The sequence below is a fragment of the Carlito syrichta genome, unplaced genomic scaffold (assembly GCF_000164805.1).
Source record: "Carlito syrichta isolate Samal-C Ts95f unplaced genomic scaffold, Tarsius_syrichta-2.0.1 Scaffold130730, whole genome shotgun sequence".
NCBI classification, from domain to species: Eukaryota; Metazoa; Chordata; class Mammalia; order Primates; family Tarsiidae; genus Carlito; species Carlito syrichta.
In genome coordinates this window covers 17,646-41,935 of record NW_007074826.1, presented here as the reverse complement: position 1 = coordinate 41,935, position 24,290 = coordinate 17,646, and the positions used below count along the sequence as shown (strand labels likewise).

Here is a 24,290-nt window from a genome sequence, read left to right as displayed (position 1 = left end):
CCACACCCATGTCCCTGACACAAAGCCCTCTGGCCACAGCCTGGTGCCTGGCCTGGAGGGCAGCTGGCTTTGAAGCAGCGCCCTCTGGGGACCCCTGCGGGGCTGCTGTCAGCAGCTATTGTCCCGGACTAGGTGTGGCCCACACAGAGCCCCAGAGGTGGGAGCTGCGGGCGCCTGTCTGCCTGTCCTCAGGAAGGGAAAGGCAGGCTGGTTTTCTTTTTTTGCCGCTTTCCCCCTTCTGTGGCTTCCGGACATGCCCCTGCCTGCCACGTCTGCCTTCCCATCCTTGGGGGGTCTTGAGGGCTCCCAGCCTCAAGGAGGAGTGTGGCTGGGGAAACTGAGGCCGGAGGGAAGAAAGGGCGTCTGGGGTGTGCGGCACAGGCAGGGGCACGACCCTCCCTGGGCCTCAGAGGCTGCCATGACAGTGCTGACCCCCAGGGTTTTCTGAGTGGGACCTGCAGGACTCCAGCAGGTGAGGTCTTGAGCCCACGCTAACCTCGGTGTATGGACGCGAAGCTGAGGTGAGGTTGCCAGCATGAGACCTCTGGCTCGGTGGGCCCCAGCTGGCCCTCTGAGCCCCTCCCATTCCTCCACCCTGGAGCGGCAGAGCGGGAAGGACCTCTAGCTCAGCCCGAGCCCCCCTCACTTCAGGGTGGGGAAGCGGAGTCCAGAGAGGGCAGTGGCTTGCAGGAGGTCTCACGGCAGAGCGGGCCCGTCGCTGGACTTGAATCAGTCCCAAGGGTCTTGGCCCCAGCCTGTTTCTCATCTCTGAGAGAGTCGGTGAACCAGTGGCTTTTCACTGCTCGGCTGTGTGCTGCCCAGGGCAGGTCCCTGCACTGCAGCTTAGACACCGCGTGACCCCGGGCAGGTGACGGACTCTATGAGCCTCATCCGCTTTCACAGTGGGGTGCTAACAAAACTTAGAAGGGCTAGGGCAGGGTCAAGTGAGCATAGACGTGGCAGCACGTGGAGTCGCGCCAGACCTACAGTAGGCGTTCAGTGAATGCTGGCTGGGGTGGTGGAGCAGAGGGCAGCTGAGCTAGGCAGGCCCCCAGAGCCCTGTTCTGAGCGCGGTCACCTGAGAACTGTGGTCTGTCGGGTTCTGGTGCCAGCTGGGTGAGGCTTGGGGCTCTGCCCCTGGCTGTCCGTGCTGCAGACCAACCTGGGCCCCGGTGTGCCCTGCAGCGCCGTGGCACTGCCCGCCGACGCCATGGCCCAGCCGTCCTGCTCTCTGGGTTTGTTTCCTCGTTGTAGAATGGGTGCGTCGACCACGCAGCGGCTCCTCCCTGGTCCCCAGAGGTGGTCGGGGCTCTGCCTGCCAGCCGGTGTTTCAAATGGCCATCGCGAACTTCCTGCATGTCCTTCCCTGGTGAAGTCCAATGCCTCACACCTTTGCTCGGAGCGAGGGGTTAACCCCCCGCGGGCCATAGTTCAAGCCCATGAGCCTGCTGATCCTTGGTGTCTCCACTGAGCACCACTGTGTTGGGGGTGTGGTAAAGATGAGGTGGGCTCCTGCCTGGGAGTCCTGCCTCGGCCAGTGCCCTGCTTGTACTGCCAAGGTTTCACTGTCCGTTCGCCAGGAAGAAGCCCTGCCTGGAAGCTTCTCATGGGGGTAGAAAGACAGGAACATGTGTCCGTGAGCACTGAGGCCACAGGTAGTCAGGGAGACCAGTGCTCCCAGGACGAGAGGAGGGGAGAAAGGAGGGTCGGCCCTACCTCATGCCCTCCTGGACCTGTCCGGAATGCGCAGCGTGTCCCAGGAGAGGCCAGGAGCTCCCTTAGGCTCAGTGATGTGTATGCCCTGCCCTGTACTGGGCCTTGGAGAGGCCTCATTTTCTTCCCGTAAGTTCTTGTGTCCTTCCGGCAGAATCAGCTGCCAGCAACGGGCCCTGTTTCTTGAGCATCTACTGTGAGTGCCAGGTGTTGCTTTGACAGTGTTACCCTGTCATATCCTCACCTCATCGCTTGATGAGGGGCTTCTGTTACTCTTTCTGGCTTTTTCTCATTAAGAAACCGAGCCCCAGAGAGGGTAAGCAGCATGCCTGCTGCCACACACCAAACAAGGAGGCAGAGCAAGCATTTGAAACCACACTTACCTGATTCTTTTTTTTTTTTTTTTTTGAGTTGGAGTCTCACTCTGTCGCCCAGACTGGAGTCCAGTGGCCGCTCCCAGCCACCGCAGCCTCGATCTGCTGGGCTCCGGCGATCCTTCCGCCTCAGCCTTCCAAGTAGCTGGAACTACAGGCGGGCGCTACCACGCCCAGCTTTTTGATTTATCTTAGAGATGAGGTCTCGCCAAGTTGCCCAGGCAGGTCTCGAACCCGCGGGCTCAGGCAATCCACTCACCTCAGCCTCCCAAAGTGCGGGATTACAGGCTGAGCCACCGAGCCCAGCAGTTACCTGATTCTTAACTGTAGGACTCATGCGAACAGTTGTGGGCGGTTACTAGCCTATGTGCTGAGCCCTGGTGCCCACCCCTGGACTGGCCTTTCACTGCACACTTGGTTGTTCACTCTTATTTTGTAACTTCCATCTCTCCTGCTAGAGTGTCATTTCCACAAGAGCAGGGACTTGTTTTCTGTCTTGGCCACCACTGTATTTGGGGCCTAGATGGTACCTGGGGTACAATATGGGTAACTGTGTGTAGGATTGTTTTTGTTTAGTCGCTGTAAATCCATGAGGTAGGAACTTGTTATGGGTGAGGCAGCTGAGGCCCAGAGAGGTTAAGCAGCATGCCAAAGGTCACACAGTGAGATTGCAAACTTGGCTGCAGCACGCCCTCCTGGCCAGTGTGCTGTCCTGCCTCTCTGAGAGGAAGCCCAGACGTAGCAGCCGGCGAGGCCCTGGGCCCACCAAGCCCCTCTCGCCCCTGCAGGTCGTCTACTTCACGGCTACCTTCCCATTTGCCATGCTGCTGGTGCTGCTGGTCCGTGGGCTGACGCTGCCTGGGGCAGGTGCAGGCATCAAGTTCTATCTGTACCCTGACATCACCCGCCTCGAGGACCCACAGGTATGACAGGCCCGGGACCGCTGTCGTTCCCCCCCGGCCCCCGCCCCCAGGGCTGGGCCGGTGAGGGTGTCTGGCAGCACACCTTCGAGGGCGGGCTGTGACTTTGGTGCTTTCCCCTGGGTGTGTGGCGGGCCTGGCCGTCCCTGCACTCCTGGGCCCTGCCAGCGTGTCCCACTGGAGGATTCCCAAGATGGCCAGGAGGGGTCGAGGGTGGGGACCATGCCAGGGAGGGAGAGAGGTCTTGCCACGGTCCGTCAGTTGGTTGGTCGGTCAGTCGACCTCCAGGTGGGCCAGGGCGGGAGAGGGCAGAGTCCAGGGAGTAGCCCTGGGACTTGGCTTGGTGGCCTCAGGGCACTGGAGACCCTGGAGCCTTTGGGCGTCTGAGGAGCTTGTTCCAGGATCCTCAGCCTCTGGGAAGCTCCAAGGGCCTGTGCCTCTTTGAGCCCCCTTCCTACCATTCTCCCAGCCCGGGTAGGCATAGGTGGGAGAGGAGTTGGCCAGCTCAGGGGGCCGAAGGGAAGGCTGCCTCCTGCCCTCCGGAGCCTCTTGGGGAAGGGTCCGGAGAGTGACTTGGCTCACGTCCACTAGGGAATTCCTCCCGTTCTAGCTCAGACAGCAGGCGTTCCAGGGATGACAGCAGCCTTGACTTATGTAGCTGGCACTGGAATCTTCACCCTTGACTGGGAAAGCGCAGTGGGGTGGGGCAGTGGTGCCCATTTTATGGCCGTGCAGACCGGAGCTCCGGGAGTGACCCTGACTTGCCCAGGGCTGTTCCAGGGTGGAACCTGGGCCCCCCCTTGGCCTTCAAGGCGTGGCCGCTTAACCCCCGTGCTACACAAGGGGCTCCGTCAGCTCAGTGCTGCCTTAGGAGACACCTTGGGCTCCTGCCCGGGCGCTCCGTCTGTGGTGGCGTCTCCGCATGGTGCAAGGGCCCGTTCTCAGGCTGTTGCCAGGTGGCCAAGAACCTCGCCACCTCCTCCGGGCAGCCGGCTCTGACAGCTCTTTCTCTCTCTCTCTCTCTCTCTCTCTCTCTGCCACCCGTCCCACCCGCAGGTGTGGATTGACGCCGGGACCCAGATCTTCTTCTCCTATGCCATTTGCCTGGGGGCCATGACCTCGCTGGGGAGCTACAACAAGTACAAGTACAACTCGTACAGGCAAGTGTTGCGCCGGCGGGCCTGGTGGACGGTAGCAATGATGATGATGTTTAAAGAAAAGAGAATAGGGAGCGTGGCTTCCTTGTGTTGTGAATTAACTTGCTCCCTGACATATGTGTAACTTAGGGACTGTATGCTGCTGGGATGCCTGAACAGTGGTACCAGTTTTGTGTCTGGCTTCGCAATTTTTTCCATCCTGGGCTTCATGGCACAAGAGCAAGGGGTGGACATTGCTGATGTGGCTGAGTCAGGTACGGTGGTATTGGTGGCAGTGGTGGTGGGCACTGCCACCTAGTGTGTAAGCCAAGTACTGCAGGCATGAAGCCAGACCCCAGGGGGCTTTGGGGGGGGGGCGAACCTGGTTTCTAAAATGGACCCCCCCCACCAAGATGTCCCCCAGACACCAAAGAGGACAAAAGCTAAATTTGGAACATTTTTATTGCAATTTGGCCCAAGGGGCGACAGAAGCGTGGGGGGTGGTAAGTTGGGGAATATTTAGCTACCTTAGTGCGGTCTTCCCCGCCCCCCTCCCCGGCAGACTCCTGGTTTTGGCAGCAGAGGCCGCTTGCCTAACTCAGACCCAGGTCAGCCACCGGTCGGCATCCGTCACCGCCTTCTCAGCTGTGGTTTCTGTATTTGCACTTTGCTCCCAGCGTGCTCCCTCCAACCTGCTCGTCCATTCCAGCGATTCCTATGACTGAGTCCCTACTCTGTGTCAGGCACCACCGTAGGCACCGGGCGCCTGGGCTGGGGCAGGAGGGCAAGCCTGGGGTGGTGACAGGTCTGATGCGGAGTGGGCTGTGAGGACATCATCTGCCACCCCTGGCGGCGGGGCCTTGTCTCCTCCTGGGACACCCGGAGTCACGGGAGTGGTCAGAATCGTGGTCTCATCCCGGAGATCCAGCACGTGGTTCTGGAGCCTGGGACTTGGGGGTCGTCAGTTGCTGTAGTCCCGGGGCCTCACCACAGCGTCCCAGGTGCCTAGATTCAGGACCCAGCATGACTTTTCGAGGTCCTGACGCGCCCGTCCTGCAGTGGCTTGCATGAGGGTTGCCCGAGGCTCCCAGCATGCCCAGCCTCTCTGCCCTTCTCAGCCCTGCCCAGCTCGCTTGGAGGAGAGTCAGCCCCCGCCTGGAAGGGCTTGCTGTCTACACGCTGATCCTCCCGGCCCACCCCTCCGTCCCCTGCCGTCTCACAACCTCCCGGGACCACCTGGAGGCGGGGGAGGGTCCTGGGATGAGCCCCTTCCAAGCTAAGGCTGTAACTCCAGGGACCACCGCAGACCAGGGCCCGGCGCAGCTGGGGTCCCCAGGGCCATTGCTCCGGGCCTCTGCTGTCTGTGTGTGAGACATGAGGCAGTGTCCCGGGTTCCAAGTCACAGCCCTCGCTTCGGAGGGTCCGATGGCACCCTGGCACTTGTGTCAGAGGAGGAGGGCAAGGGCCTCGCTCAGGCATGTTGAGGTCGGAGTGGGGCATCCAGGCACCCTGTCCATCCTTCTCCACCCGTCCCATGTGGACGGGCCCTCTGACGGAGCGATGTCCCCCTTCTGCCTCCCCACCCCACCCTGGGCACGGGTGACAGCCTCTGGCCCTTCCAGTGTGAGGATCTGTTTGGGCCCCGGACCTGGGCCCCGTCTCCCCTCGTTTGGCAGACACACCCCCGTCCAGCCCCGCCTTTGGGCCTGGCAAGTCCACACTCCTGCTCCTGCTTCCAGAGTGGACCTTCCACGTACCGTTTGCCCCCAAGACCTCCATAGGCAGGCCAGACACGAGGGCACAGGAAGAAATCCTGCAAGCGCCCACCCCCAAGACGTGTGGCAGGCAGAGGGGTGAGGGGGCGCCAGGGGCAGCCGACACCCCTCTGCAGGCGGCGCTCTGTCCACTGAGGGCTTGCGGACCCGCTGTGTGTGCTGCGTCACTAGGAGCGGGAGGGGGTCTGGCAAGGGGCATGCAGGTCGACCCGTGAGGCAGGTCTTCCTCCACGGACGCCGGGGTGTGTCGTGGCTGCACGTGGTGTCCGCCTCAGTCGTTTCTTCCTCCCGATCACTTACAAGACCTTGTCATTTATTCCCAACGGTGATGTCTGAACAGCCGGCACAACCAGGGTGATTATTTCTCTCGTAAGCTTTTAACAAGCACCATATTGAGTGAAGTGCATCTGAACGAGATCGTAATTTAGCTTAACGGAGTGCAAGCGCGACGTAGCCTGGCACGTTCTCGGCCAGCGGAGAGGCACGCGGGGGTCTCGGAGCGGCTGGGCTCTTTCTCCTGGACTTCTCTCTCGATTCACCACGCGCTTCAGAGAGGACGCGCAGACCCTCTCCCCAAGGCTGGCTTGAGAAAGGCAAAACTGAAATACAGAAACGAGCGGATTGAGAATCTTCACTGCGTCCCGGGATGGGGGTGGCGGGGCCCTGTTTTGCATCTGTCTCCCTTGGCGCCCCCTCTTGGTGTGCATCAGGCTGGAACAGAGCTGGCGCGTGGGGGAACGGGCAGGCTCTGGCTGATACCAGGCCACTTCCCAGGGTCCTCGGGGGCGTGTTTTCTGGACCCAGCCTGGTCCCTCCGGACATCCTGTGGGCGGCTCTCGGCAGTTTCTGGCAGCACAGGGACAGCCCCTCCTGCCCCCCGAGGACACCGCTGTGCTTGGGTCTCCTCAGGCCTGGCGCTCTCTGCCGTGCCAGGACTCGTCCTCCCGGCTACGGCGGGGATTGTTAACGCCACGTCATGTGGCTTCTGGTTCTGATTTGCTGTTGGCTTTTCGTTCTTGTTTTGTTTTTTCTTTTTCGTTCTTAAACCATTCATTGGGTTTCTGAGACTTGCTTTAAAAAGTCTTCTGTCTCCTGCTCTTCAGTCCTTTTTTGTTTCCCACTTTCTGACTTTTTATGTTTAGTTGCAGATTTTGCTGTATTTTTCCTGCCTGGCCCTCAAGGCCTGCTTTCTTTGGCTGCCCTGGCCACGTCTCAGACTCCCAAGCCTCAAAATTACCAGTCGACTGCTCTCCGGCGTCTGCTCTCAGGCCGTTTGGAGGCAGGAGGAGATTTTTCTCTGTCTTTGGGGTGCCTCTCCTCAGAAACCACCCTGAGCTCCAAGCTCCCGTCTCCCCATCCCTGCCTCGAGGGTTGCCCAGGCTCCCCCCTTGAAACCAGAGCCCTTTTCCAGGGACATAGGGGCCGCCGCCGAGAGTCTGAACACAAGAAGTCTCCTTGGGAGCCCTTCACTGTTCAGGCGGGAAACTGAGGCCTGAGTGGCTGGAGGTGATGCCGAGAGGGCGTGCCGGAATGAGGCTGTGAGCGCAGGCTGGGGTCCCGCCGGCCTGGGATTCCACCCCATGCCTGCGGCCCTTCGTCTCTGGGTCCCGGCTGGCCCCCCAGGCTTGGCTCTGGCTTTTGCCGGGAAGGGTCCCACAGACGCTGCCGGAGCGACGCTGCCCTGTGGGGTGTGGCTCTGTTCATTGTCTTTCCGCGCACATAGCATTTCAGCCATAAGCTCAAACCCAGAAGCCTCTTCCTTGCCAACGAGGGTGTCGGTAGCCAGAGACCCACCTCCTTCCCCCTGCTTCCTCCTGCCGAGGATATGCTGATGGGTGGATCTAGGGGGGTGGGGGACTCTCTCTTCCAAGACCCTGCAGACAGTCCCAGGCTTAGTCCTGCCCCAGGTAATCAGCCTCCCTGTGGAGTCTGGCTTGTGAGGAGGCCGCTTGTGCCACGCAGGAGACAGATGCTAAAACCGGGCCCCGCCCGAGCCCCAGCACGTCCCACCCAAAAGTGAGGCAGGCCTGGTCTCTGTCCCCAGGCAAGGGTTCAGACCTTGCTCCTCCCTGCATCTGGGCGTGGGGACCCGCCTCAGGTCCAAGTGTCTTTGTGTCAGCCTCAGTGTCCCCAGCGGCCTGGACACTGACGGGTCTCCCTGTTCCCCCTCCCGTTCTCTCTCCCTCAGGTCCTGGCTTGGCCTTCATTGCCTACCCCAAAGCTGTGACAATGATGCCGCTGCCCACGTTTTGGTCCATTCTTTTTTTTATTATGCTTCTCTTGCTTGGACTGGATAGCCAGGTATGTATGAGCCTGAGACGGCCAGGGGGATAAGGGCTCTGGGAAAGCCTCAGTGTTCGAGCTGGGAGGCCTGGGGTTCCGGCCGGGGGGCGCCGCCCCTGAGAAGGGCTCGGTGTTCGAGCTGGGCGGTGGCCGCTCCCTTCCCATCACTAGCCAAACTTCTGGCACCTCAGCCAACGAGGGTCCCCTGGACTCCAGAGCAGAACAGGCCTCAGGGCAGCAGCAGGGGGCATTGCCCAGATCCCAAGGCTGTCACTCCACCCCCCCAAGGGGACAGGGATGACTGGGGTGTGTGGTTGCAGTCAAGCTACAGTTGAGACATGAGTCAGGACCCCACAGGGAGTGGAGCGGGCAGGGCCCCGAGGGACACGGCAGAGGGGCGGTTCAGGGAGGGGCCCCACGTGTCTGTTCTGGGCCCAGTGGGTTGCTGTCCAGACCGTCACGGAAAGTCACGCGTGCCGGGAACACACGCACGGGGAGCGTGTCCCCCAGTGCTTCCCAAAGAGTCCAGGCTGAGCTGCCCCGTTCATGTCTGCCCTGTCCTCCGGTCAGCCTGGTGTCTGCCCTTCCAAGGCAGGACTCTGTGCTTCGGCTCTTTCCTGCATCTCGAAACCCATGTCCCCGCCCTCCAAGGCGCAGGCATGCACCGGGAGGCAACTCACCCTCAGGGAGTGTTGGTGAGACCCGATGAGTGGTCGCGTCCGGCTGTGTAACATGGTGCAGGTTTCCTCCCCTCTGAGCCTCAGTTTGCTCATCTGGTCAGTGGGTAAGAGTATACCAACCTTGCCTTGCATGAAGCCCCAGGCACAGTGCCTGGGTAGGAGCAGTCGGTGGCACTGGGAGTCAGCCCACTTGAGCTCCTGGGCCCCTTTCCCCAGGAATTGTTGCGTCAGCATCAGGGCATCGCGGAGGCAATGGTCCAGAGCACAGATGTGACTTCAGAAGCGGGGAATGAGGGTGTGTGAGGCAGGCTGGGCCTGGGCCAGGGAGAGTCCTGCAGGTGGTGCCACACAGGTGGGTTGCCAGAGATCAGGTTTGATGCCCACTGCAGCCTGGGTCTGGGTCTGACCGCAGCATGGGCTGCCTTTGTCAGCGGAGGCCCTTCACTGCCCTCCCACGGGCCACAGTCTTCAGAGCCAGCGTCCAGGTTGAGGGACTTGGAACCAGCTGGGAGGAAAGCCTTAGCATCAGGCCGAGGAGAGAGAGCCCAGAGAGCAGGCGACCAGCTCCGAGGTCAGGAGCAGAGTGGAGGGCTTGGCAGAGAGGGGCCAGGATTAGCAGAGAAGACGGAATGAAAACACTGGGGAGACGGAAAACAACATACTTCTGCTGTGGCTGGTGGACTGGGGCTGTGTCAGCAAGCAAGAGGCTCCATTAATCATCCCTGGCTCATGAGTTTGGCCTTCGGAGACCCCAAGCACATGGCTTTTATAACTTCTTCCAGAACTCTAAGTGGAAGAAAAAAACACAAGCGGCGGTTCATATGTGACAAGGCATGACATCTTCACAGCCCAGAACAGGTCACTCGGGCTCTGGAAGCTGCTCCCGAGGGAGCAGAGGTGGCGGTTCATAGCTTTTCTCCCTGGGAGGCGGGGGGACCAGTGGAGGATGCGCCCCTTCGTGAGGCCCTGCGCCAGCGGCCTGCATGGGGGGTCTGGGCAGCTCCCAGGGGGCCAGCACTGGTGCTCTGCAGAGCGTGGTGCTCTCGGGGCTCAGAGTGGCTAAGCAGCCTGCCTCGTGTCATGCAAACGAGGGACAGGGTGGGGGCTGAGCCTCAGACACTGGGGGAGGCAGGAGGAGAGGAGGCTCTTTGGGAGTCTGATGGCTCAGCCCGGTGCCCGGCACCGTCTCGCCTCTCTTTGCTCTGTGAATGCGGGTGATAGGGAGGGATTTGCAGAGGTGAGCACAGCACCATGAGTGCTAGGCAGTTGCTGGGTGCCAGGCCTGGTTCCAGGTTTGTGTGCATGTGTGTGTACAGCACCCAGAACGCAACGTTGGCCACCTCAGTTGATTGTCAGCGTCCCTCTGGATTAAGCACATTCATCTGTTGCGCAGCCATCACCAGCGTCTGTCTCAGGACTTTTTCATCTTCTCAGACTGGAGCTCCGTCCCCATGACTCACTAACTCCCCGGTGCCCCCAGCCCTGCACTGGCTTTCTGCCCATCAGCTCCTTAATCTGTGCAGGGCCCTGATGCCATTGCCCTTACGGCTGAGGAAACGGGGCTTAGACTGAGCACCTGACCAATCCCACGCGCCAAGAGTGAAGTACTGGACCCTGAGCCTGCCTGCTCCCTGACGCTGCTTCCCACCTGCTGGTTTGTCCCTGTTGGCCTTCCCCCTTGAAATTCCCCACCGTGGCTGGCTCACCTACGTGAACATGTGGAGACCCACAGCCAGCCTCAGGTGCAGGTCTCACGCCAACGTCATCGTACCCCGAGGTCCTTAGCGTGGCGAAAGCACTCCACCTGGCCTAGGAGCCATTACACTGCTGTGTGTTTCTTGGTGAGACGGAGTGGGGAGGTCCCTGTGTGGAAGCAGATACCTGCTGCTGTCCAGGCTGCCCGAGGGGGACACGGTTTGTGACCAAACCGCAAGAGATGAGGGCTGGTGCATCTGCCCTCCCCGGAGCTCGCCTGGCCCAGCCCCTGACGTGGGTTCACAGGCAACACCCGATCTTTCTCAGCATCCCTGCTGAAGAGGAAACAGGCTTGGGGAAATTGGGGCTACATGGTTACTAAGTAGGGAGAGCTGAAGAGGCTGGTGGAGGAGGGCGGTATTCCTGGGGGGAGTGCGGGGAACTTGGAAATCAGGGACTTGGGGCCCTTAGCGCTGACTCACAGGGACGCTGCCTTGGATTGCCCCATCTCAGAAAAGGAAAGGACCTTTGTTCATAATTCCTCTTGAAGCGTAACGTTGGAGCTTCGGGTTTGCTATAATTCAGTTGCTATTTGGGTTCAAAACCTCTTCAACTGACAGACCAAGCCGAGGTCAGGAAGTCAGCCCTTCTCCCGGAGCTCTTTGGAGAGCCTTCTAGCCGTCTTTTTCTGGGTTCCTGGGAGTTGTCTCTGGCCTAGCGGACGGGATTTGCTCCTTGCTTGTGTTCCTTCTCTCGATCCTCCTGTGGTATGACCCTTGTAGGAATGCCAGGGAGACATCTCCTAAAGCCTTTCCCGGAGCAGGCGGCAGATTGACCCAGGTCCTAGCTTTTCCACTCCTAAAGGAATCAGATCAACCTTGCGGGTGTGAGGGTTGGCAGGACCGTCGGGAGTGGTCATCCAGAGTTAATGTGCTTCTGCGCCCTTCAGCCCTAAAGCTCCACCTGTGAGCCTGTGCCACATGCACACACATCTAACGACTTGGAGGCAAGTCCCTGCTTGAAGAAAGACCTGGAGAGAAGATGTTGCCTGTGGCTGCACAAGTCTGGAAACCTGGGTCACTGGCACTGGCAGCTCAACGAAGATGCGTGTCTGCAGGGTGGTTTCACTCCATCATTTATAAAATGAAGCAGCTCTCTGTGTCATGATAGGGAGCAGTCTCCAAGATAAATTGTTAGTCACACAGATGGGAAGACCTACAAAGACTGAGAATCATCTTAGAACATCACCTATGGGGAGACCTTTTGAACTTGGGTCTTTCCCTTTGGGAGCCCAGGGATGGTTCCTGGAGGTGCAGGCAGTGTGAGATGCACACATGTGGGCTTTCACGCCTACATGCATGCAAGGTTCTCTCCTGGACTGTGATCCCCAAAGGGTTGAAATCTGCTGTGGGAACCGGAACCGAGCAGCCTTCCATACCACCTGCGGGGAAACAGACTCAGGCCTGCCCTGGGTTACCCCGCAAGTCAATGCAGAGGCCAGAGGCCGGCTTGCTCATCCTGAGTAGCCGCATGGGTCTGGCCGGACTCGACACTCCAGGTCCAGGAATGAGCGTAGCACCAGACTTGCCCTCAAGATGGAGACCGAGGGGCAGTTATGGCAACACTCACGCGTGCCGGGGCTGAGGGCTGGCTGCGGTTTTAGAGTAGCGGCGGTGCAAGATGAGTCTCAGAGTGGGTAGGAAGGGTGCGCTGGTGGCAGGAACGGCCGGGCAGAGATGTGGCGATCGGGGCTGTTTGGCGGGCTGAGTGTGGGGGCTGAGTGTGGGCATGGCGTCTGGGCTGCACGGCTGGGCCTGGCTCCAAGGCGTGGCCGGCGGGAGACCAGGCTAGCAAGCCCTGACGTAGGAAGCGCTGGGCCGTCCCCTGAGGCAGCGTGGGGCATCTGTGCTCAGCAGTCCTCTCTTCTCCCCCCAGTTTGTTGAAGTTGAAGGACAGATCACGTCCTTGGTTGATCTCTACCCGTCCTTCCTAAGGAAGGGTTATCGTCGGGAGGTCTTCATCGCCTTCGTGTGCAGCATCAGCTACCTGCTGGGGCTGACGATGGTGACGGAGGTACGTGGCCTTCGCCTTCCCTGGGGGCTTGGCGCCCCAGATGCCCCCCCCGGCCGTGGCGGGGGCGGCGGCCGGCAGAGAGGCCCCGGCCCCGCCGGTCCAGGGGCATTCGGGCCGCCGGAGCGGGCTCAGGGCCCAGGAGCTGACCCAGGCCGGCCCTCGTGTTGTGCTGCCGCTGTGGCAGCACTGGCCTCGGCTGCCCCGCCTGACCTCTGAGGCTGGGAAGAGGGTCTTCAGGGGACATGCGTTTTTCCAACTCTGTTCACCCACGACTGTGGGCAGTGGCTCATCCCAGGCCTGGGGCTGTGGAGACGTTCTGTGGGCAAACACAGGCCTGCCTCCTTGTGAACACGGCAGGCAGCACCACCCAAGGGTGCATAACCTTGCAGAGCCTGGCCCCGGGGCCGAGGCCGGGGACGTGTGTGTGCCGGGAATGTGCACGGTGCTGAGGGCTGGTGGCTTTGAGAAGGACAGGCTTCCCGTGGGGAGGAGGGAAGCAGAGTGCAGGGAGCAGGACCGGCAAGAAGCAGCCAGGTGAGGAGGGAGCGGACGCCCGGAGGAAGGGGCCCCAGCGCTTGCTCAGGGCCCCGCCCACGCACGCTCCCCCCTGCGCTGCCCCCCTCCCCCGCTGTGATCCCAGGGGAGGGTTGCCTTCAGCAGCTTTCCCCAGACAGACCCAGCTCTGGGCCTGGCTTCACCACTTCACATGACCAGAAGCACACATTTCTTTCTAGTGGGGTCTGTAATCATCCCCGCTGCAAGTCAGATTGTGGTCTCCTGCAGAATGACTGGGTGTCACTGGAGGCTTCTGTGTCAGCCACATTTGGCATAAAGCACATTCTTCGGAAGCAGGCTTCAGTGGACCCTTCATTTTGCTAAGACATGTGTTGCTTTTATTTTTCTCTGTGTGTGTGTGTTTAATTTCATTAATCAGACATGAAGTTGAGCGTCTTTTATACGTTTACTGATCACCACACCCTGTGCTCATTTTTCTCTTGGGTTTTCATTTCTTATTGATATACCAGAACTTTTTGCATATGATGGGATTTATAGACCAAATAACAAACCAAACTCCTCTGTGATTTCTTTCCTTCACAGGGTGGCATGTATGTGTTTCAACTCTTTGACTACTATGCAGCTAGCGGTGTATGCCTTTTGTGGGTTGCATTCTTTGAATGTTTTGTTGTTGCCTGGATATATGGTAAGTATAGATCTTTGCATATTTGTTCTCGAGTTTCTCCTCTGGGCTCCTCTACCTTCCCTTCTTAGGATCTTCAGAAGCAGAGAGTTCTCATGGGAATTCTTTCCGAGGCTCTCTGTACCTAGAACTTCCCACTGGTATCATTGTAGCCACATCACATATCTGATCTCACAGGCCCTCCCCGTGCGGAAGGTGCCAGCTGTGAGTGTATGTTTTGACAAACTCAAAACTTGCTTTGCAGGGGTCTGTCTAGACTGACCTTCCCTGGGTTCAGGAGTGGTCTGTTTTGATTTCCCTGAGACCTGGATTGGCTGTGCTAGGATTTGGGGTGTGTTTAACGTTGTCAGAAAAATACGGGATGCCAAATTACATTTGAATTTCTTATAAATGTCTGCCCCACACAGGCCTGAGATGCGGGTGTCTGGATCACATCCCAGAGACCCCCCTCATGGCCGCTGAGCCCCTGCTGTGCCCGTGTTGGCCTGGGACGCCACGCCGCTCCACGTGCCTCTCTGTCCCTTGCAGGCGGCGATAACTTCTATGACGGCATTGAAGACATGATCGGCTACCGGCCCGGGCCCTGGATGAAGTACAGCTGGGCTGTGATCACTCCAGTTCTCTGCGTTGTGAGTTCCTTCCCAGCCCAGCTCTGGCTAGCCCCTTTCCTTCCCGGGGCGTGGCACCTGTCCTGCTGAACCGTCTTTCATTGCGCGTCTACCACGTGCAGGCTCGTGGTACACCCAGCTTCAGCTCTGCTGGGAGCGGGGGACGCTGCGCCAGAGGGTCACCTAGACTTGAGTTTTGAAGGATGAGTAGGAGCTTTCTGGGAGGCGAAAACAGGAAGGGTGTTCATGGCAGAGGAACAAGGCACGCGCCAAGACAAGGCATTCTGGAGAAGCAGCGTTCAGCTGGGCATGCTGGGGCTGTGGGCGCCACAGCTGAGAACACACCCTCCTGAGCTCAGCCGGGCCACTGTTGAGTCGAGGGGCCTTGGGAATGCTGGAGGCAGAGGTCACAGCCGTTGGAAGTGGGTGTGTCGGTGGCGGGGTAGGAGGGCTTTGGGAGGGGCAGCCCCAACAGAGAGGCGCTCAGGGCTCCCCAGGACCAGGAAGCCTTGCACTCAGCCAGGACCCAGTGCAGCTGCACACCACACTGCTCTTCCTGCGAGGGCTCTCCCGGCGTCTCAGAACCTGCCTTGGTGCTTCAAGGTCCTACTCCGAGGTGCCTGTGAGTGGAGAATCCGCTGCCGCCGAAGTTGCTGACCCGTCGGTGCTGAAACCGTGGTGACCTTGGAGCCCGTGGCCAGAGAGACAACATCTGCTACTGCTCTTGACTCGCCCCAGGGGGAACACAGATGGCTGGAATGTCCCTGGACTTCGGAACCAGGCGTGAGGGATGGCCGGCCTCCCCTCGGTGACCTCTGCTCTCAGGCCAGACGCAGTCAGCACCACCGCTCATTCGCGGGGTGGCCTCAAACAAGTCGCTGCCCTTTCTGGGCCTCAGTTTCCCCACTTGTGCAGTGAGGAGGCTCTGGAGTGGGACCGGAGTGGCGGCTGACACCGTAGGCTGTTCCTGTTGCTTTGTGTGACAGTGGCCTTTCCCTCTGAGGGGTATATTCCTGCTTCCCCAGTCAGTGGCCGTTGCAGCCAGCGACCACGGCGGCTGACGCGTTTGCCATGGAGGTGACTCTAGTTGGCCTGCCCAGGTTCTCATCCTCCCCACTCTGGCCCTCGGTTTCCTGTGCCCTCCCTCCCTGCGACCTAGACAGCTCAGAGGTGGACCACACTCCGAGGTGGCAGCATGAGGTCACCTCGTGCAAGAGGACTGTGATATGGCGGGTCCTGATGGAGCTTACTTCCTGGGAGAGCCCGAGCAGCCTCTCCTGGGACTCACCTGCCCCAGCCACCGCCGCATGTGAGGACAGAGCGTCAGCAGGACCAGGTGCGCCAGGTGGCCGGGCGACGGTGCCTGCAGCCTCTCCCCAGCACGCCACACCTCTGGGCAGAGGGGTCAGGCCATCTTCGCAGTGCGGATGGATCAAAACCACCCTGGGATCCCCCACAGAGGCGCTGGTTCTGACCAGAAGAGAGGCCATGGGACTCCCCCCCAGCCCTGGGTGCGCTTCACAGGGGGCAAGGTGGACTGTGAGCAGGCCTGGAGGCCAGGGCTGACCCCACCCCACCACTCATGGCTGCTGCCGGCCCCTGGCTGTCAGCAGCGCTGGCCAAACAGAGCAAAGCCCTGGTCCATACCGTGTCCTGCAGGCCCGTCCAGGGTATCATTCTGCTCAGGATGGGGACGGAGAAGTGGGCAGCGGAGGAGAAGAAGAAAGGCTTTTGTTCATGCTGCCAACATTTATGCTGCACCTGCCATGTGCGCCTGAAGCGGCACCTCTGGTTTAAAACTACCGGGCGCCAGGCATGGTGGCTTGTGGCGACTCAGGGAGGCTGAGGTGGGCAGATGGTTTGAGCCCAGTAACTCGAGACCAGCCTGAGCAACATACTGAGACCTCGTTTCTACAAAAAAAGGAAAAAAAGCCCGGTGTGGTGGCACACATCTGCAGTCCCAGCTACTCTGGAGGCTGAGATGGAAGGCTCACCTGAGCGCCAGAGGTCGAGGCTGCAGCGAGCCGCGATCCTCATGACCATGCCACTGCACACCCACTGGAACGACAGACCCCAACTCAAAGCAAAAAACGGAAAGAAACAGCAGGGGACAAGACACACACGTGCCTGCTGTCAGACTCACAGCTGTGCTGAAGAGACGAGACGATTATCCCGTGCTTTCTGGAAGGAAGGTCTGGGGCCGCCGGGGCCGGTGAGGCAGGAGCCCGGGAGCTTAAGTTAGGAGGACGAGAACATGGGGGAAAAGAGCCAGGCAGAGGGAACAGCCCGTGCTGAGGCCCCGAGGAAGTGGCTGAGGCGCCCGAAGGAAGCCGTGTGGCTGTCGACCCAGAGGCAAGGGGAGCGGAGGGGGAGGGGAGGCGCCACTCGGCCGACCTTGCCGGCCACAGGCAGGCGCTGGGGCTGCGTCCCGAAGGCACTGGGGAGCCACGGGGGCTTTGAGCAGGGCAGCCGCCGGCCAGGTCTGCAGAGGGGGCGGTCCTGATGGCCGCAGAGGGGTGGGAGGCGCAAGCCCGCCCCCGCCAGGAGAGAGGCCCTCCCCTTGGGCCTGGGCCCGCCCGGCCTCCTCTGCTCACTGCCCGTCTCTCTGCAGGGATGTTTCGTCTTCTCGCTCGTCAAGTACATACCCCTGACCTACAACAAAACCTACGTGTACCCCACCTGGGCCATCGGGCTGGGCTGGGGCCTGGCCCTGTCCTCCATGTTGTGTGTCCCCCTGGTCATCGTCATCCGCCTCTGCCAGACAGAGGGGCCGTTACGCGTGGTGAGTATGCGGACCCAAGGCTGGGGGGGCGGGAGGTGCGAGGCCACAGCCGACTGGCTGTCGGTTTGCTGTGTGACCTCAGGCAAGTTGCTTGCCTCCCTGAGCCTTAGAACCCTCACCTGCCTGATGGAGCGATTGAGATTGTGGACAGGAGAGTGCATTGTGGGAAAATGGGAACCAGGTACAATTCACTTGGGAGAAGGCTGTGTGGTGGCCTCCAAGGAGGACCTATGGGCTGAGGAGGCATTTGCAGGTGGGGAGAGAGAGAGGGCGGTGTGTTCCTGGTGTCAGTATGGTGGGCGGGGGTGCCGGCGATGAGGCTGGAGAGGTGACGTGGCTTTGGACTCCAGGCTAAGAGTTGGGGCTGCATCCTGGCACAGGGGGGTCGTTTCTGAGGTGAGACAGGAGCGTGGGGAGGGACTGACAGCCACCTGCTTCTCCTCTGGAGCCAAGTTTGGGGCTATCCCAGCCCGTACTGTCAGCCCCGCTAGGTCTGTGGCAACAGCCCGACCCTCAGAAGCCACCTCTTCCCAGGCAGAACCTGGTTCTGGCCTCTGCACCTGCCAGCATCCTCCCCACAGGCCCCTCCGACTTCCTCTCAGAAGTTCCTCCAACAGTGCTAGAGATTCCAGGCCCTGGCAGAGGCCCGGGTTCTTTCCAAGAAGTTCTTTTCTCAGAATCTCCCTTAACCTTTGGGCTTGGGCTGCCTCCAAGACTGCACTATTTTGTTCTGGGCTGTTTTTATTGTTATTCTCTTTTAAAAATCTGGAGCCAGGATGTCCGGGGGCCCTGGCTCCCTCTTGGGCTGGGTCCTGTTTCCTCCTGGGCAGGGGAAGGCCTGGAGGTTTTGTTGCCGGGGGTGGACAGACGGGTGATAGAGGAAGCAGGCGGAGAGGAAAACTTGAAGCCTGGTCTGTCTAGCTGGGAAGGCCCCTGGAGTCTTCCTGTAGTAGTGGAACCATTATATGTTTTTGGAGGACAGAGGGCAGGACCCCAAACAGCCTTGAACCAAATGCTGGGTGGCTCTGTCAGTCGTTAACCGAAACGCCAGACTTGGGAACAGACTGGCAGGAGTGGCTGTCCTGAGCCTTCCAGGTGCCCTGCAGTACTCCAGGGAGCCCAACCAGAATTTCCAGAATGTCCTCACTGCCCAGAAGTCAGAGGGCTAGTTAGGGCACAGCAGGGGTCTCTAGAGATCTGTTCTGATTGGTCAGTGCCCATGGCAATCACCATTAATTGGGGGGACATCCAACAGGTCACAACTTAGTGTCCCTTCAAAGCCTAATTTTAAAGCATTGGTTCAGACCATGTGTAGAGGTGTGGTCAGCGTGGGGTTGATGAGGAGGAAGGAGGAGGGAGTGGAAGAGGGTGGGCTCCGCTGGTGCCCTGTCCTCGTGTGCCAGCCTGACTTAGTCAAAGACCCCCGAGACAGTTGGCTCCCATTGGTCTGTGTTTCCCCACGTGCCCCTCAGGACTCCCACTGTTGTGACATGGGGTGTAGTGTGATACTGCATGGGTTCTCCGGCCTGCCACAGACAGGAATTTCAGAGCGGATCCAAGAATAGTTTATGAGAGAGAAAGAGAGAGAGAGAGAGAGAGAGAGAAGGAGGCATCCTGATAGGCATGGGAGTCTTAAGAGAAAGAACACACCTTTGCTTTTGACTAGAAGCTTGGTGTATCTTTACAACGATTATTATGCTAACGATGAGCTAGAAGGTGGACTGCAGTAATGTGGTCCCGAGTTTGGATGGCCCTCTCTCGGCCGCCTTTGTCAGGAAACTTGATAGACTTTTGCAGTGATGATTATTCTAATCGTGGACTCAGAGGTGGGTTGATGACCATTGACCATTACCCCCCCCTTCCTTTTGGGGCTTTCTTGAAGGCATCTTTGCCTTTCATAGCAATTGTTATGCCAGGCTGGGAGGCTGAAGCCCTGGTTCTGTCAGGTCCCCCAGCTCTGCCATGATTTTCTGGGTGTCCTTGGAGAGGGCTCTTTCTCACCGATTCCATGATCCGGCCGCCAGCTGGGAGTACAAAACCCATCTCCCCAGAGTGATGCGAGAATGGTCATGCAGTTCCTCTCCTGGAAAGGGCAGCTCAGATACAAGCAGTGGTCTCTGAGCCCTTAGACATCAGCCCTGCCAGGAGAACGAGACGCCTTCAGGGAAGGAGGGAAGACCTGTCTGCCAGAAGCAGGACATGTAGCTTGAGGGATGCTGAGGTGTTTGGTGTTTCTTCTTGGGGAAGATGGGAGCCCTGAGACTTAAGACAGCCATCCAGCCTAGGGCATATATGTTGCAGGAGCTCAGCTGCTTTGCAAGGCAGAGACATCTGGGCAGGGGGTGAGTTCCAGAGAGACATGTTTCAGTTCCATGGGATAAAGACGTCAGTACACAGAGATTGAGTCTCCTGTCCCCGGAGGTGTGTGTATAAGTGGAGGTAGGCCAAGGAAACTACCCACAGGAAGTCTGCTCAGGGCCTAGCGAAACCCTTAGAAGCACCTTAGTTCAACTCCTTTATTGTAAAAAGAACAAAAGTGAGAGGACCGGAGAGGGTGGTAGTTAGCCAAAGACCAGACAGCACACTCACCAGCTCAGGAGGGGGCAGATCGCCGGGGTGCATGACCAGCCAGGCCGCTTACGGGCTCCTCCCGCTCCTGTCTGTCTGCTCCAGCGCCTCAAGTACCTGATGACCCCGCGGGAACCCAACCGTCGGGCCGTGGAGCGCGAAGGTGCCACGCCCTACAACTCCCGCACAGTCATGAACGGCGCGCTCATGAAGCCCACCCACATCATCGTGGAGACCATGATGTGAGCGCTCCCAGGGCCGGCCGCTTTCCCGCTGTTTACTAACATTAGATTCTCATAGGACCAGGTTTACAGAGCTTTATATTTGCACTAGGATTTTTTTTTTTTGGTAATTGTCACAGAAGATGTTATTGTGTGTATGTGTGTGTGAGTGTGTGTATCGTATGTGTGTGTATTTTGTTTTGATTTGGGGATATTTTGTATAAAAAGAAAACCCCTGGGCAGATGTCCGGGGAGAGGCAGAGCTTTCATATTGAATTAGATGTATTTTTGGGAACTTGGTAAATTTTTCTTTGTATTTTTTTTTTACATATGAGTATATCTACACTTAGAGATTGTCATCTACTTCGCCACTTGAATCAATCTTGCCAGCAATAGATCTCATTTACAAAAGCAATTCTTCGGTGCTTGTGTAGCTGGCAGAAAGTTCTGCCCAGAAAAAGCAGGATGATTGTCCTGGGACAGCAGACCTGTCTTAAAGGTGTCGGACCTTCCCAAGCCTGGTTCAGGTGGAGGAGATGGCAGGAGAGGGCCCTGCTGGCTGGCAGACCCTGAGGGAGCGGGAGGGAAGGGGGCCCGGAAGAGACACCTCATTATACTTCCCTTAGCCAAGAAGAGAGATGCCAAAATAATGAGCCAACCAGTCAATAAAAGCCCCACAGCAGAAGTCTCCTTCTGGGAGCAGTAGCAACTGTTGTACCAGGAGCAAAGTCCCACTGCATTTTGAGACGGCAGGTGGACAGGCCGCAGGACCGTCAGAACCACTGGTTTGAGAAGGAGCAGCTGGAGACCTCAGAGGTCTGGCAGGAATGAAGCTCATGACTTGGGCTCACAAGAGATGGCCAAGGCAGGGGAGGCCATGGTCCTCCCTGGGGCATTTCAGGAGAGAGGCTGGAGGCTGGCCCAGCAGGAACCGGGTGTCAGGGCTCAGATGAGTCTGTGGTACTTGGACGGGATCATGGCAGGTTTAGGTCCTTCCCCGAGCAGCGTCTCGGTGTCTCCCGAGGCCACTTGGAGTGAAGCATGAGCCTGTGTCTGGACAAGAGGTAAGGCCAGAGGCGAGGAGACCGAAGCACGTGGGCCCCGAGCAGGCGTGCTGACGGCTCGGTGCTGGGAAGAGGCTTCTCCTTCCTCACCTCTCCCCCCTCTGCTTTGTCCTCGGCTCCCAGAACTGGGAGACTCCCGACAGGCTGTTGTCAGTGAGGGTACAGGGCTTCCCTAGACCCAACAGGGTGGCCAAGTGTAGCTTCCAAGGCCAGATCTTCACTGCGGAAAGTTCTCCCAGAATCCTCCTCCCGGTTTAGGCCCCAGGGTGACCCTCAGTAGTGTCCCGTGATAGAGTCAAGCTCTTCTTTTCAAAACCCCTGCGGCAGCCAGTGTCGGGCAGCCACCACGGAGGACTGCAGAGAAGGTTGGGGTGGTCAGGGACTGTGTCCCAGTACTGGCTTGACAACAGTTGTGTGTGGGCCAGAGATCCTTCCAGAGCCAGGAGAGAAGGCTCGACACCTTTAAAGTCCCGCGTGCAGACACACCCCTACCCCAGCCCCATTTGGACCTAAACTGTGCCATGTGAACAGTCACTTCCAAGTTCAGTAGAAACTAAACCGAAACATCGTCATGCACAAAGGCAGTGACCGCCGGGCGTGGTGCGCAGGGTGGAGCCTTGCTTGGGTTTTCACTGCAGGGACTCTCAACCCTGGAGCGCTCCTCCCCAAACCCAGGAGGAGGAGGAGCGTTCGGCCCCCCCAGGGGCAATTCTGAACCTCGCTTTGAGAAGCGCAACTCACTGTTTCCAAAGCTGTCTACTCTGCCAGACAACACCCAATCCTATTCCAGACTGTCAGCGATTCTGACATGTTCCTATGTTTCTGTGTATTTATGATTGCTGTTGTGTCTGATTTGATTTTACTGTTTCTTCCCTGATTTTATCGAGTAGCATTGTGACCTGTTTTTGTCTTATGATGTAACTTTAGCAAACTAACCACTGTCATTGGTTGAGGACAGGAGACACGTGGGGAGGAGGGGCTTGGCAGCCGCTGCCCAGGCATCTGCGATTGTTTTGGGCCACATCTCCCCCTGGGGCTCGCTCCGGTGAAGGACTGCAGGATTTCACACTGGCAGGCACGTTGCCACTTCTGGAAGCAGCCTGGGGAAGGCCTCTTCTCACAAGATTCCCAGACCAAATTCTAGACCAAAGATGCCTGCAGACCCACCCCAGGCCCCGCCTGAAAGAAAGGGCAGCTGCCTTCCCAAGCCACTCCTCAGTGTCCCCCAGGCTCCGATTCTGACCCCACCCGGCCCTGGCTCTCGCGTCTGAGAGCACGGCCCTGTGCGTAATGTGTAATGGTGCCCAACTTTCATATGTCTCCTATAAATGAAAATTTTCACTAGAGCTCGTGACTGGTCCGCCTGTCTCCGGAGAAGGGGCAGAACCCTCTGCCCACTCTCTGCTTGGGATAGGTTAGAAATCCTGATGCCCATGCATAGCCCAGGCAACCAGATCTGGTAAAAACGCAGGGAGTGTGGGAAGTCACCTTCGGAGATGAAGAAGCAGGAGAGGGCCCCAAGGATGAGTCTCACCGAGGGAGGTGCTGCACGAAAGTGGGCTGTGTCCACGAGTCCCCGGCGGTCAGGGAGGGAGAGGCCTCCGGGCTCCCTCACCCAGTGCTCTTGTGGAAATAGGGAAGCCGCGGCTCCATGAGCCGGGACTGGACCGAGACTTTCTTGAGTCAGCTCTGGCTGCGGGTTCCCCGGGTGTGTGCGGGGAGTGGCGAGCGTGACCAGAGCTAAGTCCAGGGAGAAGGGCAAGGCCTCCCCTGGCAACCAAAGACCAGCCTCAATGAGCAGGAAGCACCGCCCCGCGTTCAGGGAGGAGGAAGGCCGCGTGAGTTGCCCTCCGACCATCCGACCATCCTCCCGACCCGCTGGACCCCAGACTTTGGTTGAGAGCCGGGTGGCTCTGGGCGAGCCCCTGTCCACCCCAGCCCTGCACAGGCACCCTCTGAGCAGCCCTCCGTGAGCTAGCAGTCAAGAGCCCTGTCTGCACAAGAGGAAACTGAGCCCCGGAGAAGCCAGTTGCTATGCCAGCACCTCTGGCAGGACCAAGTGAAGGCCCCCTCACGCCAAACAGCCCGAGGCTACGTGGGAAATTCCCAGGCAGCAGAAGGTCGCCTCAGATGCCCCCCTAGGACACCCCTTGGGCTGGTGCGGCTCCTTTGCCGTGGCTCCGGTCTTCGTCCCAGGCCTCAGCACACCCCAGAGACAGTGGGGAAGCAGAGCGTGCTCCCCAGCCCAGCTCGGGGTATTCTTACGTCCCCTGGGTGCCACCAGCCCTGCCAGCATCTCCCACCACTGCCCCTCCTGACGGGGAAATGCTCTGGGTAGCCAACCTAACAGCACAGGCACCTTGCTGCTCCCTGAGACTCAAGTGCAAGCCGGTAAAGGACCCCAGAGAAATCCCTTCTAGGTGGCTAGAAGTCCCATGCCTCCCTCAGACCCAGGGCCAGGCGGCCCTAAGCCAGGTTGTTCAGTGGGTGCTGTAAATACCACTGTGTACAAAAGCCCATCGGGACAAAACCACAAAACAAAAAGCCCGGATAGCAAGAGGTGGGCAACGCTGAAAGCAGCCTCTCTCCCCCCCTTTTTCTCTTTCCCCCTCCATGCCTGACCCTCAATATATATTGTTTTAATAGGAAGCAATTCTTCATTGTTCTCTTGTGGGTGTCACTACAGACATGTTCCTATGTGTTCCCTGAGGGATGGAGCATCTTGTTATATATTTGGCTTCAAATTGAGATGTTGGCTCCATTTTTTTTTTACCCGATTAATCTCCCAGTCCCTAACAACTGTGACTCTGTATTTAGCACAAGAGAAAGCTGAGAACGTGGGTCTTGCCTCCTTCCAGAAATATGCCTGGCTCATCAGGACATTTTTTTTTAACTTCAAAATATTTTTAAGATATTTTAAACTTTTGTAAAAAAAAAAAAAATCAACCAACAAGAGATTCTTCTGAGGAGGAACATTTGTATATGAACAAGATCCTTGGTGTGTAATTCAGTCTTGCAGTATACAAGCTTTTGTGTATAAATGTTTTATGATACGAATCCCTGTATTTTGCAGGGCTTTTTTTCTTCTTTTGCTTTTTAGATAAATACGTATACGATATTTTAAATTCATCTTTGCTTTTTTTAGAGGAGTTTGTAATCACCTTATAACATGAAAATAAACATTTCCTTTTTAAAATCCA

General features: G+C 58.4%; 1 protein-coding gene across 2 annotated transcripts in view; it reads left to right on the top strand.

The window, feature by feature from the left end:
• Positions 1–24,290, top strand: part of SLC6A6 (solute carrier family 6 member 6) — a 71,646-nt gene extending 47,356 nt beyond the window's left edge. For both annotated transcript variants that reach the window (XM_008049205.1, XM_021708119.1), the window contains 9 exons: positions 2,876–3,010; positions 4,064–4,167; positions 4,294–4,418; positions 8,107–8,219; positions 12,512–12,649; positions 13,748–13,850; positions 14,376–14,476; positions 17,067–17,237; positions 19,911–24,290. In XM_008049205.1, the coding sequence (XP_008047396.1) occupies positions 2,876–3,010; positions 4,064–4,167; positions 4,294–4,418; positions 8,107–8,219; positions 12,512–12,649; positions 13,748–13,850; positions 14,376–14,476; positions 17,067–17,237; positions 19,911–20,051 (1,131 nt within the window). In that variant the 3' untranslated portion in view covers positions 20,052–24,290. The remainder of the gene's footprint in view (positions 1–2,875; positions 3,011–4,063; positions 4,168–4,293; positions 4,419–8,106; positions 8,220–12,511; positions 12,650–13,747; positions 13,851–14,375; positions 14,477–17,066; positions 17,238–19,910) is intronic.